This window comes from Chiloscyllium plagiosum, chromosome 16 (genome assembly GCF_004010195.1).
Source record: "Chiloscyllium plagiosum isolate BGI_BamShark_2017 chromosome 16, ASM401019v2, whole genome shotgun sequence".
NCBI lineage: Eukaryota > Metazoa > Chordata > Chondrichthyes > Orectolobiformes > Hemiscylliidae > Chiloscyllium > Chiloscyllium plagiosum.
Genome location: NC_057725.1, coordinates 61,225,369 through 61,239,609, shown reverse-complemented (window position 1 = coordinate 61,239,609; position 14,241 = coordinate 61,225,369). Strand labels below are relative to the sequence as shown.

Here is a 14,241-nt window from a genome sequence, read left to right as displayed (position 1 = left end):
GGGTGTCTTTGGATGAGTCCTCATGTCATCAATGCAGTCAGACTGGTTTTCTGTGTTTTTGTGCTGTACAGTCATTACTTCTATCGTGCGCTAGTCATGTTCCTGTGCGACCCCACGCTTTACAAGAATCATACAATCCAAATAGCAACTTAGTGTTGGCGATGCAATTGTGCTTTAATCACCGCACATTTCAAAAGGTCATGCTTTAGAAACAGCATCTCTATTTGTCAATCATGTTAAAGTGAATTTGTGTTGACAAAATGTGTTGTAGCAGAATGACCAGTACTGCAAAATACCAGAATATTTCTTGGAGCTTGCAGCTTCAGCCAGGGAAGCGGGTGGGTGATCATTCATTAGACTCTTCAGGGTTAATAAAGATGACAATTTTCCTTTATTCATTTAATAGTTTTTCCAATTTCTTGATCCATATCTTAAAAATTGTGCAGGTCATTCAGACAATTTTATTAAACTTGTACTGTATGGTTAGCATTTTGACATTCACAAAGCTATATGGCTTGGAGTTTTCTGCACAAGGAGCAACAATTTCTTATTTTTAAGTGGCATCCATGTTGGCACAAATCATAGCAGCAGTGATATGTTCCTCCTTTCCCTTTTCACCCATTACACATTTCATCTTGAAACATCAAAGAGCAATCTGGTAAACATGATAAAACTGTCCAGTTTCATCTGTTAAAAATGTGTCTTTCTGTATTTTTAAGTATGATGTGGGTAAGACTATTTGTAGCCATCATTCTAGGCTTGCCTCTGATTTTGGGCAAGTGTGGCCTGTACACTCTGTTGGCCTGGCTGCATGATCAGCATCTACAATTTGGGCTAATCTCGTGTTGTCATTCCGGAAGTTCACCACCTTATCGTAGACATCCTTTATTTGCTATACTGCCACGTCGCAGAATTACTTACAGGCCAGTGTGAATGGCATGCAATAAACAGCTGAGTTATTCCACAATTGACAGAACAGATTTAAGCCCTACAATCCTGGCACATGCAGTCATGAATGGTAAGGAACAACTAGACAGCTCATTGGAGGAGCTGGTTGCACAAATATCACCACTTTTAAGATGCCCAACACATCAGTGGTAAAGAGAAAGTGAAGTATCTTAAATAATTTCAATCAGAAGAGGCAAGTGGATGATCCATTTTATCCTCCCCTGAGGTTCCCAGTATCACAGTTGCCAGTCTTCAGCAAATTTTATTTGGAACAGATCAACAGACAGCTGAAGGCACAGGATACTGCAAAGACTCTGGGTCCTAATAACATTTGAGCACTGTTACCGAAGATTTATTTATGAACTAGTTGTGCTGTTAGCCAAGCTTTCTCACAGTTAAAACTCTGAGGTCTATGTCTTACAAAAGCAGGAGAAAATTAACTCTGCCACTCTCTCCAACTTGTCACACAACCCTGCTGACCTTGCAGAGTTCTCTTTACCAACATCTGGAGGCTAATGCCAAAATTGGAAAACTGTCTGATAGATTAGTCCAATAATAGCCTTATTTAGTTATACTCATGGAATCATACCTTACAATGTTCCAAACATAACCATCAGCATCACTGGATATGTCTAACCAGGACAGGCCTAGCAGAGATGATGGTACCATGGACTGCTATCAGGTGGGAGTTGCCTTGGGAGTATTCAACATTGAATCAAAATTCGATTGCATCTCATGGCATAACGTCAAACATGGGCAAGGACACCTTCTGCTGATTGCCATGTATCATCTTCCCTCAGCTGATAACTCCCTGCTGCCCTGAGTTGGACGATCCTTGAAGGAAGCTTTGAGGGTGTGTTTTAAAACGGTCGGGACCTCCACAGTTTGTTCTTCTGGTTTCTTAGTCGTTTTCCAAAACAGGGTGCCAAGGGCACGGAATGTACTCTGGATGGGGAAATTTAAATATCCACCACCAAGAATGGCTTGGCAGCAGCGCTACTAATTGAGCTCGCTGAGTTCTAAAGGACATTAGTGAGAAAACCAGTAGGAAGGGAAAAATGTACCTGACTTCATCTTCACCAATCTGCCTGCTGCAAATACATCTGTCTGCGACACTATTGGTAAGAGTGACCACCGCACACTGCTGAGGGGACAAAGTTCTGCCTTCACACTGACACTACCTTATATTGTGTTGTGTGGTACTATCACCATGTTTCATAGAATCCATACAGTGCAGAAGGAGGTAATTTGCCCATTGAGTCCACAGTGACCCTCTGAAGAGTATCCCAACCTGACCCCTACCATATCCCATAATTCCATATTTACTATGGCTAATCCACCAAGCCAACGCATCCCTGGACACTACGGACAATTTTCAGCATGGCCAATCCTCCTCGCCTATACATCTTTGGACTGTGGGAGGAAGCCAGAGTGTGAGAGGAAACGCTCACAGACATGTGCAAACTCTACACAGTCACCCAAAGCTAGATTGGAACCTGATTTCCTGGCAAGGTGAGACAGCAGTGCTAACCTCTGTGCCACCATGCAGTTGTTAAATGGGACAGACTTCAAATGTATCTAGCCACTGAAGATTGGGATTCATGAAGTGCTCTGGGCCATCTTCAGCAGCAGAATTGTACTCCAGCATAAGTGACCAAGCAAATAGGAAGCAAGGACTGTCTCCAATGCTAAGCAATCTAACTACTGACCCTTGACATTTAGCAGCTTTACATTCACTGAATTACTTGTATGAACATCCTGGGGATTACGGTTGATCAGAAGCTGAATTGAACTCCGTATAAGTAGTGCCTGCCAGAGCAGATCAGAGGCTAGCAATGTCATAACGAAGAATTCGCCACCTGTTTCCCCAAAGCCTGACCACCATCTTTGAGGCTCAAGTCAGGAATGTGATGGAATGCTCCCCACTTGCCTAGATGAGTTCAGATCCAACACCACTTAAGCTTGATGCTGTCCAGGACAAAGCAGTCCACTTCATTGGCACTGCAACCACAAACATCCACTCCCTCCACCACCGACACTCAGTGCACATGGCTGCTACTATCTACAAAATGGCAGAAATTCATCAATGCTCCTTAGAAACCTTCCAAACTCAATAATTTCTGTCTCGAAGGACAAGCAGCAGTAACATGGGAGAGTCACCATCTATAGGTTCCCTTCCAAATCACTCACTGTTCTGAATTGGAAATAAAATGCTGTTCCTTCACTGTCACTAGGTCAACATTGTAGAGCTGACTGCATTAGGGCACATGGGTCTACTTAAAGCAAATGGACTGCAGCAGTTCAAGAAGACAGCTCCCCATCAGCTTCTCAAGGACATCTAGAAGCGGGCAATAAATGCTGCCCCAAATCCCATACTGAATGGTAGAACCCACATCCCAGGAGTATTTAAAAAATGGCAGCCGTATGTGCCATCTAAAGGATGCACTGCAGTAACTGTAAGGCTCTTAAAAGCACCTTACTAGCCATAACCTCTACCACCTAGAAGGACAAGCGCAGCAGATATATGGGAACGTCACCACCTGCATGTTCCTCCCTGAGTCTGGAAGCCCTGTTATTACCCAGATTCACTGTACCTAGAGGCAGTCACACCTGTTAAGTTTTCTGACAGGGTCAGACATCAGACAGGATGGGGTGTGATTCCAGATAAAGAAGGTGAGAGGTTTCAGAGGACAGTATTGCAGGAGTGTCAGCATGTGCACTTGTCCAATAGGTTTGAGATTTTCTCAGTTTGGATGAGAGTGAGGGCTGTGAGATAAATGAGCTAAAGACTATGGCATTGTGGTACAGGGAGCTAAAAAGCCAAATGTAGTGGTCGTAAGAGACAGTGTAGATTTACACTGTTCTCTGTAACAAAGAGTGAGAGTCTGGGGAATGTGTTGCCAGCTCTCAGGATTTCAGGTCTGGTCTGGAGAAGAACTTGTAGTGGGACAGCAATGATCCAATTGTTGTGCTCTAATGATGACGGTAGAACTGGAAGAAGAGGTTCTGCATGGCCAGTATGAGAAGTGAGGCTCTGGATAATAATGTCTCCCTCCCTGTCACGTGGGCGCTCATTCCACTCCCCACCCCTCCTGACATGCGTTTCGTCACTGTGTGAAATTTGAGGAGGTCAGGCAGTAGAAACAAAAATACAGTAAATGCATTGATATGCAAGTAATCTTGAAGCTTGATCTGTATAACATTTTTGATTTTAAACAGAGATCCAAAGCAAGAGGCAAGAAAGGAAACGACGAACAACAGCAAATCCAGTGTACAGTGGAGCAATCTTTGAACCAGAGGTACTACATAGGAACATGGGTTAAAAGCAGGAGTGGACTGTTTGGCTGTTCAAGTCTGCTCTACCATTTAATATGGTCATGGCTGATCTGATTGTAATCTCGACTCCACATTCCCACCTACCTCTGATAACTCTTCACCAAGAACCTATCCACTCTGCTTTAAAAATATTTCAAAGAATTATTTGGAACCCTTTTAAAGAAGATAGTGTCAGCAAATTTGAAGTTCTCTGAAATGGGTAGCCCCTTAATTTTAAACAATGACTTTATATGCAAGACCAAAGTCCATTCTACCACCACCCTACCAAGAGTGTTTGTTTCAGTAAAGTAAACCTTTACTCTTCTAAACTCCAGCATTTACAAGGCTAACCTGTTCAACTTCCCTCATAAGACAACCCACCCAATTATCGAGCATATTTACATCCTCCCTTAAATAAGAACAAGAATACTATATACATTACTTCAGATGTAGTTTCACCATGCTCTATATAATTAAAAATAACCCCTAATTTTGTATACGTTCTCCTTTGCAATAAACAATAACATTATATTAGCTTAACAAATTACTCACTATAATCTGCATACTAACCTTGAGTTATTTGTTTTTTTTATTCTTCCGGCCAAAATGGACATTAGTACACTTTTCCACATGATAATCTACTTCCCAGATGTTTGTCCTCTTCGCATCTTGCTTTCCTATTTTTGTTGTCATACCTTTGGTCCCTTCATCTAAGTCATTTGCATAAATTGTAAAAGGTTGAGGCACCAGTGCTGATCCCTGCGGCACATCACTCATGTCTTGTCAATCTGAAAAGCATCCATTTTTATGCCTGTTCTATTTTCTGTTAGAAAGCCAATCTTTTATTCATGTCATATACCTTTTATTTTCCACAATTGCCTTTGACGTGACACCTTATCAAATGTGTTCTGGAAATCCAAGTACAGTATGTCCATCATTTCCCCTATATTCACAAAACATGTTATTCTTCAAAGAAGTCTAATAATTTGGTTCAACAGGACCTCTTCACAAAATCATGTTGCAGCTGCCTGATTACCTTGAATTTCCAAGTGCTCTGCTTAGTGCCTTTAATAGCTGATAATGTTTCTTTATGCCAGATATTGAACTAACTGGCATAAGTTTTCTGTCATCCTTCCTTCTTGATTTAACAAATTATATTTCCTATTCTCTAATCCAATGGAATCTTCCATGAATCAAGATAAATTCGCAAAATTGGAACAAGTGCATCAACTGTCCAGAATAGAATAAAAATTTGTTGTCATGTGTACTTTTACATGAAAAATACAGAGAAAAGTTTCATAAGTCACCTCACCATGGTACCTATTTTAATGACACAAGTCATACATAGTAATAAAAAAATAAAATTAAGACAAAGTTCATTACAATTTAGTTAATGGTTACTGGGTTCAGGGAAAGCTGATTTAAGGAATATTGGAATACCCTGAAGACTCAGCCAGGGTGAGACTGCCATTCTCTGCCACTAGATTACTTGGCTGGAAACCACCACTGAAAAAGACAGCCATGCCAGGCCGAGATTGCCATGTGCACCACTGGAAGCCACCTCATTGCTGGACTGGGAGAAGCCGTCTGTTCCCCCTCTGACACTGCTGCTCCAGACGCTGCTGCCAATCTACCGTCCAGCTATCCCTTTCACCAATGTTTTCGCTCCTTCAAGACCCCAGGCATAGTTGCGGACCTGAAGTCTCGAGTCCAGGCCAAGGGAGTCAGCCTAGAATCTGTTCCTCGCTTGACAGGAGATCCCAGGCTGGGGTGGAGCCATGTCCAGCTCTTCCTGACATTGCACCACTGCTGTCGGATGCCTCCTTTACTCGCCACTGTCCAGATTTAAAGAAAAGAAAACAAAAGGAAATAAGCAAAAGTAAAAAGAAGAAAAAAAGGTGAAAGACTAGTTTAGCCTTGCTTCCCTACTCTGCTGTCATCTTCGTTAATTCACTAGCCACTTATTTTAAGATCCTATCAGCTTCTGGGAACTTGTCAGCATGTATATCCAACAAGTTGCTAAGTACCTGGTGTTTGTAATTTTCTTGAGTTTCTCTCTCCCTTCTGTTTTTTGTTATATCTGGCTTTGCCTCTATGGTGAAATCCAATGTAAAATACTATACAAATCATCCACCATATCCTTATTTTCCATCATTAATTCCCGAGGCTCACTTTCTATAGGACTACGTTTCACCTTGTTAACTTGGATTTTAAAAAAAAATCTATCTTTGTATTTTCTAGATTTCTCTCTCTCGTATTCTTTGTCCCTGAAGACCATAAGATGTCGGAGCAGAAGTCGGCCATTCAGCCTATTGACTCTGCTCCATCATTCACTGAAATCATGGTTAATTTGACAATCCTCAACTTCACTTTCCTGCCTTTTCCCAGTAATCCTTGGTTCCCTTACCAGTAAAAAAATTTGTCTATCTCAGCCTTGAATGTACTTATCGACCCATCCTAAACCATCCTCATTGGGAAAGAGTTCTACAGATTTGCTATCCAGAAGGAAATTCCTCTTCACCCCTCTCTCAAATAGGGCGTCCTCATACTCTGAGATTGTAACCTCTGATCCTGAACATTCTCTCAAAGGGAGACGATCTTTCTGCATCTACCCTTATCAAGTCTCCTAAGAATCCTGTATGCTTTGATCATGTCTCCTGTCATTCTCCTGTACTTGAATGACCGCAGATCCATGATACTGAACAGCCTAGCGAACCTTCTCTGGACCACCTCGAATGATGGTATAACTTCCTAAAGGGCCCAGTGAACTTGGATCCTAGCTTTCTTCTGAATCTTAAATGAAGACTCCCAAATCCCTCTGTTTTGTAGCTTTCTGCAATCTTTCACCATTTAAATAAGATTTAGCTACTTTACTCTTCCTACTAAAGTGCATGTCGTCTTATTTCATCTAAGTTTTTGTTCACTAACTTAAACTGTCTATATCCCTCTGCATCTTCAACACTTTGCTCACAACCTATTTGTGTCATCAGAAGCTTGGCAATAGAGCATTCACTTTCCCTTCTTAGTAATGCTTTTAGTCATTCTTATTTCTTAATATTCTGTACAATCTTCTGACCTAGAATATAATTATATTCTTTCTCATTAAGTTCACTATCTTTAATTCTTCTGTTGACCACAGATGATCATCCTCCAGTGAATGTTAAATTATGATAGCACTGTCGGAGGGTTGCCTATACCGAAGTCACTAATTAAACATATCTCGTTACATAGGCCTAGTCTATCTTGCTGTCTGGTCAGCTCCTCTCTACTTCTACATCCTGATTTCCTGAACATAGGTCATCCTTCTGTATTGCATTAATATGATAATTCATTAGCCGAGCTATTCCTCCACCTTTTCCTATTTTCTTGTCCTTCCTAATTACCCTATACCAGAATGCGATGAGAACTGTCCTATGTATTAATTTAACATTTTTTTAAGTGTTTTATGTTGTGAGTTTGGGTTTCTGGATTTTGAATTGCTAGGCATTGGCCTAGTGATATTATAAGTAGACTATTAATTTAGAGGTCCAGCTAATTTTCTGGGGAACCAGGTATGAATTATATCACAGCAAGTTGTGGAATTTGAATTCAATGAAAAGTCTAATTGAAAGTCTAATGACCATGTCACCATTGTTGAAAAGTCCATGTGATTCACTAATGTCCTTCATGGAAGGAAACTGCTGTTCTTTCTTGGCCTAATCTACACGTGACTCCAGGCTGTAAGCAATGTGGTTGACTCTGAACTGCCTTCTTAAATGGCCTTGCAATCCACTGTAACAATTGCCAGAAAGTCTCAGGAAAGGAATGAAACTGGATACATATCTGGTATTGACCTAGACACTGGGAACAGTGTGAGAATTGAGCAATGGCCTGACATATTCACACTCATGGAATCATACCTTGCAGATAACATCCCAAATTTTTTCATTGCTATCGCAGCATATGTCCTTTCTCATTGGCAGGACAGACCTAGCAGAGGTGGTCACTGAGGAGGATACAGTCATAAAGGAGTTGCCCTGGGAATCTTCGATATGGACTGTAGATCCCACAAAGTCTCATGACAACCTGTTAAACATCAGCAAGAAAACCTCCTGCAAATTACAAAGTATCTCCATCTCGGTTAATAAATCAGTACTTCTCCATGTTGAACACCATTTGGAGGAAGCACTGAGGATAGCATGGGTGGAGAATGTATGCTGGATAGGATATTTCCATGTCCAGCACCAAGAGTGACTTGGCAGCAGTACTACTGGTCGAGCTGGTGGATTCCTAACCTACAGTGCTGCAGTATTGGGCCTGCAGCAGGTGATGAGGCAACCAATAAGAAGAAACAATGTTCTTGACATCATCCTCACCAATATGACTGTCTCAGATGGATCTGTCCATGATAGTCTTAGTAAGAGTGACTACCACACAGTCCTTATAGAGACAAAATCCCCCCTTCACACTGCAAATACCTTGTGTTGTGTGGCACCATTGCATGTAAAATTGGAGACATTGAACAGACTTATTAACTCAGGATTGGGCATCCATGAGGTACCATGGCCCATAAGGAGTAGTAGAACCATACTCCAATACAACCTGCAACCTCGTGGCCTGGCACGCTGCCAGTAGCATCAAGACAGAGGATCATCCCTGGATTAGTAGAGCGTGCAGGAGCCATGTCAAGAGCAGGACTAGGAAAACCTAAGAATGTTAACCTGGCGAAGCTACAAAACAGGGCTACTTAATGTGTCAAACAGCATGAGCAGGAAATGATAGACAGAGCTAAATGAATACACAATCAACAGATCTGATCTAAGCTACGTAGTCCTGCCACATCCTGTCATGAATGATGGAGGGCAGCTAATTAACTTACTGGAGGAGAAGGACTGAGTGATCCAACTTCGGCCTCCTCCAGAAATCCCCAATGTCATAGATGCCTGTCTTCAGCTATTGCTATCAAAATATAGCTAGATGTGCTGGATGCAAAAGATATCGGCCCTGAACACTTGCATCCTATGCACAAGAAAACAGAACAAATCCAACCCAACAAATTACTATCTCATCAGTCCACTCCTATCATCAGTAAAGTGATGGAAAGTGTTTATCTGCAGTGGTATCGAGCAGCACCTGCTCAGCAATACCCAGTTTGGTTTCTGCCAAGGCCACTCAGCTCTTGACCTCGTTACAGCCTTGGTTCAAACATGGACAAAACCAATGAATTCCAAGCATGAAGTGAGAATAACTGTCCTTAATTTGACTGAGTGAGGCATCTAGGAGTCTTAGCAAAACTGGAGTCACTGAGAGTCAACAAAACTCTCTTCTGATTGGTAGAAAGGAAGATGGCTTTGGTTGTTGAAGATCAGTCACCTCATTTCCAGGGTTACTCTGCAGGAGTTCCTCAGGGCAGTGTCCTAGACCCAAACATCTTCAGCTGCTTCATTAATGACCTTGCTTCCATCATTAAGAACAGAAGTGGGAATGCTTGCTGAATGCACAATGTTGACCATTTGCAACTCCTCCGATACTGAAACAGACCATTTCCAAATGCAACAAAACCTGGACAATATCCAGAGTTGGGCTAAAAAGTAGCAATGACCATCTCCAGTATGCAACAATCTAAACTTGACATTCATTGGTATTCTTTCATTTGACCAGAAACTGGATTGAATGTATCGTATAAATACAGTGGATAGAAGAGTAGCTCAGAGGCTCAGAACCCTGCAATATGTATGAAGCCTCCTGACTCCCCAAGGCCTGGCTGCTGATCCTCTACAAATCAGAAGTGTGATGGAATAATCCATTCTAGCCTGGATGAGTGCATATCAAACATCGTTCAAGTTTAACACCATACTGAACAAAGAAGCTTGCTTGATTGTCACCACAAATATTCACTCCCTCTACCATCAACAGTCAATGGTAACTGTGTGTATCATCCTCAAGATGCAGTGCAAAAATTCACTAAGGCTTGACGGGCAGCTTCTTTGAAACTCATTGAAAACTCCATCTAGAAGGACAAGGGTAACAAATACATGGAAACACCACCACATGCAAGGTCCCCTCTAAACCACTCACCACCTCACTTGGAAACTTGTTCCTTCAGTGTCATGGGGTCAAAATCCCAGAGCTCCCTAATGGCATTGAGAGTCTATCTGCAGCACATGGACTGCAGTTATTCAAGAAGATGGCTCACCACCACCACCTCTAGGAATGAGCCAGCAATGCCAACATTCCTTGTATTTGAATTTAGTAATTAATTTGTAAGTCTTTGTATAGACAGTGTTTCTTTTGCGAACAGTTTGAGACCTTACTTTAGAATTAATCGGTTTTGTGCATTACTCGTGGCATTCTTAAAAGGTTACATTGTTTGCAACCCAGCATGGTATATAATGGGACTTCACGGTTTTTGAGGGAGCTTTGGAACTTGCTTGTTTTAAGGGAAGCACCATCAGCTGAGAAAAGAATTCAAGTTTTTTTTGATTTTGTGTGGACCAGTCCTGTGAATCGTGATGTAGAGGTGCTGGTGTTGGACCGGGATAGACAAAGTTAAAAATCTCACAACATATGGTTATAGTCAAACCGGTTTATTTAGAGCTACAAGCTTTCCGAGTGCTGCTCCTCTGTTAGGTAGCCGGTGGGGCAGGAACATAGGACACAGAATTTATACAAAAAGATCAAAGTGTTATGCAACTGATGCAATGTCTTGAATAAACCTAGATTGCTGTTAATCACTTATAATGGGGATGCATGTTTTGGTTAATTAATATGTTAATTCCAGAACTTACTTCAAGTCACAGTCCTAAGATAACAAGTGTTTCTTAAAATAAAAGTGACATCTCAGCTCAAGCAATGCATTAAAGGTGTGAGGTTAGTGTCTGTCTGAATCCCAACCTTGAGTCAGACTAGGTGTACTTCCAAAGTAGGAATCTATAAAATCACATGGACTGAGTGCCTACAAATTGTGTGTGTGTTTTGAAAAAAATAAAAAGTATGCTCACATACAAATTCACCCCAAAGACTTGTGTGCATGCGTGTGTGTGTGTGAGGAAGAGTGTGTGTGCATGCTTGATAGTGTGATGGAGTATATGCCTGTGAGAGGGTGTGCGTATGTGTGTGAGATTGTGTACATGTGTATGTGTGATAGTGTAGTGGGGTCACCTGTAGTGTGGCATGAACCCAAGATCCTGGTTGACGTCATCCTCATGGGTATCGAACATTGCTGTCAACCTCTGCTCGGTGACTGTGTTGTTGCGTATCCCGAAGTCTGCCTTGAAGGGAAGTCACCCGAAGATCCGAGGCAGAATGCTCTTGACTGCTGAAGCATCCCCCAACTTGGAGCTAACATCCCCTGTCTGGCGAATATTGTGCAGTGTCCATTCATCCATTGTAGTGGCATCTGCTTTGTCTTGCCAATATATCATGCTTCACTGCATCCTTGCCTGCAGCATACGACATAGGCAACGTTGGCTGAGTCACATGAGTACCTGACACGCACCTAAGTGGTGAGTGTCCCCATGTGTAATGGTAGTAATCCATGTCGACACTCTGACACATCTTGCAGTAGTTGCTATGACTGGGTTGTATGGTGTTGTAGTTGATGTCCTGAAGTCTGGGCAGTTTGTTGCAAACAATGGTGTGTTTAAGGTTTGGCAGTTGTTTAAAGACAAGAATTGAAGGTGTAGGGGAGATCTTGGTGAGGTGCTCATCCTCACTGATAATGTGTTGCGGGCTGCAAAGAACATGGCGTAGTTTTTCCACTCCCAGGAAGTACTGGATGACGAAGGGTGTATCCCTGTGTCTGTCTCCTGAGGAGTCACCATGGACTACTCTTTAAAACTGGTCTCATTCTTAGGCACACTCATCTCCATCAAGGACAGGCACCTCAGTACCTCACTCTGCACACCCCATGGATAATCTCATGACGCTGCACTTCTCTAGCTCCCACTCTAAACACATTAAAACAGCCGTCCCCTATAGACAAGCCCTACGCATACACAGGATCTGTTCAGATGAGGGGCAGCACGATGGGCACCTGAAGTGCTGAAGGATACGGTGCTCAACTTATCGATCGTCAGTTCCAACATGCCATTGTGAGAAGCCATAGAGACCTCCTCAGGAGACACACACTGGATGCAACCGACATCGTCCAGTACTTCCCTGGAACAGGGAAACTATGCAGTGTTCTTCGCAGCATGTACCGAATTTTCAGTGAGGATGAGCACCTTGCCAAGATCTTCCCTATGCCTTCACTTCTTACCTTTAAACACCTACCAAACCTTAAATAGACCATTGTTCGCAGCAAATTGCCCAGCCTTCAGGACAACATAGATCACAACACTGTACAACCCTGTCTTGGCAACCACTGCAAGACGTGTCAGAGTGTCAACGTGGATACTGCTATTACATGTGGGGACACACCCCACCACTTGCATGGCAGATACTCATGTGACTCGGCTATCCTTGTCTATCTCATACTCTGCAGGCAAGGATGCTCCAAGGGTATTTTGGCGAGACCAAGCAGATGCTACAACAAGTTTGAATGAACACCGCATAACAAACATCAGACTGGGATGTTCCCTCCGAGTAGGGGAACACTTCAGCGGTCAAGGATATTTAGCCTTGGATCTTGGGTGACCATCCTCCAAGGCGAACTTCAGGATGTGCTACAACGCAGACTTGCCGAGCAGAGGCTGATAGCCAAGTTCAGTACCCATGAGGATGGCCTGGGATCCTGGGTTCATGTCACATTACAGGTGACCCCACTATACTATACACACTGACACACAAGTTTACACACGATCACACTCTCTCAGATCCTCTCTCATACACACGTGCTCTCTCTCCGACTCTCACTCGTGCATACCATCTCACAGGCACATACTCCATCACGTTCTGGTGCACACTCTATCAAGCGTGCAGTCTCACACTCTCTCTCTTCCTCATACACGCACTTGCACACACTAGTCTGTGGGGTGAATGTGCATTTGTAGATATATTCTATTTTATTCAAAAAGCGCACAATCTGTCAGCAGTCAGTCCATGTGGCGTTTAATAAATTCCTACTTTGGAAATAGAATCAGTCTGACTCAAAATTGGGATACAGACAGACACTAACCTCACATCTTGAATGTATTGTCTGAGCTAAGATGTCACTTTTTTTTTAAAGTAAAACCATATGGTTATCTTGGGACTGTGACTTGAATGAAGTTCTGGGATTTACATACTAATCTATTGAAACCTGCATTCTCATTCTAAGTGATGAAAGACTTAACAGCAATCTAGGTTTGTTCAGTTCATTGCATCAGTACTATGACCCCTTTGATCTTTTACTATAAATTATGTCCTATGATCCTGCCCCACTAGCTTCCTGATTAAGGAGGAACGCTCCGAAAGCTTGTACTTCTAAATAAACCTGTTGGACTATAACCTTATGTTGTGTGATTTTTAACTCAGTCCTGCGACGTCCTTGGAAATAGGGTGGCTGCGTAGAAAAGTGCTGCTGGGATGGGGAATATATATAGTAAACAAGGTTTACCCGAGTGAAGAGTTAGCGTGAGTCTCGGATCAGAAATGTTGGATTAAATCCTGAAAAGGTTATTTAAAGCTGAGTACATGTAAGCAAGTGTGTAAACCTCCAGGAAAAGAAGCTGTCTGAATTTCAAGTCTAGAAGTTGAACTCTGTGACTTTAAACATACTGAGATGTTAGGTACAAATGATGTTTTGAATATTTGGGTGTGTTTTGGGTACTATACAAAAAAATGATTTTTTTTTTTGCAATTTATCAAGGAATGTTGTGCAGTATAATGGGGTTATACTACTACAGTAGGTTTAAAAAAGTTTCATTTGTCTTATAAATACATAGTTTGGTTCGTTCTGTAGACTGCTTATCAAGGTTAGATTACATGGGTTGCAGGGAGAGAGAGCCAATTGGTTACAAAAGTGGCTTGATGGTAGAAGATAGAGGATGGTGGCAGAGGATTGTTATTTCGGACTGG

General features: G+C 42.2%; 1 protein-coding gene across 5 annotated transcripts in view; it reads left to right on the top strand.

Moving 5' to 3' along the window:
* Positions 1 to 14,241, top strand: part of LOC122557958 (PHD finger protein 21A-like) — a 305,652-nt gene that overhangs the window by 261,621 nt on the left and 29,790 nt on the right. For all 5 annotated transcript variants that reach the window (XM_043706234.1, XM_043706235.1, XM_043706233.1 and 2 more), the window contains one exon: positions 4,168 to 4,247. In XM_043706234.1, coding sequence (XP_043562169.1) covers positions 4,168 to 4,247 — 80 coding nt within the window. The remainder of the gene's footprint in view (positions 1 to 4,167; positions 4,248 to 14,241) is intronic.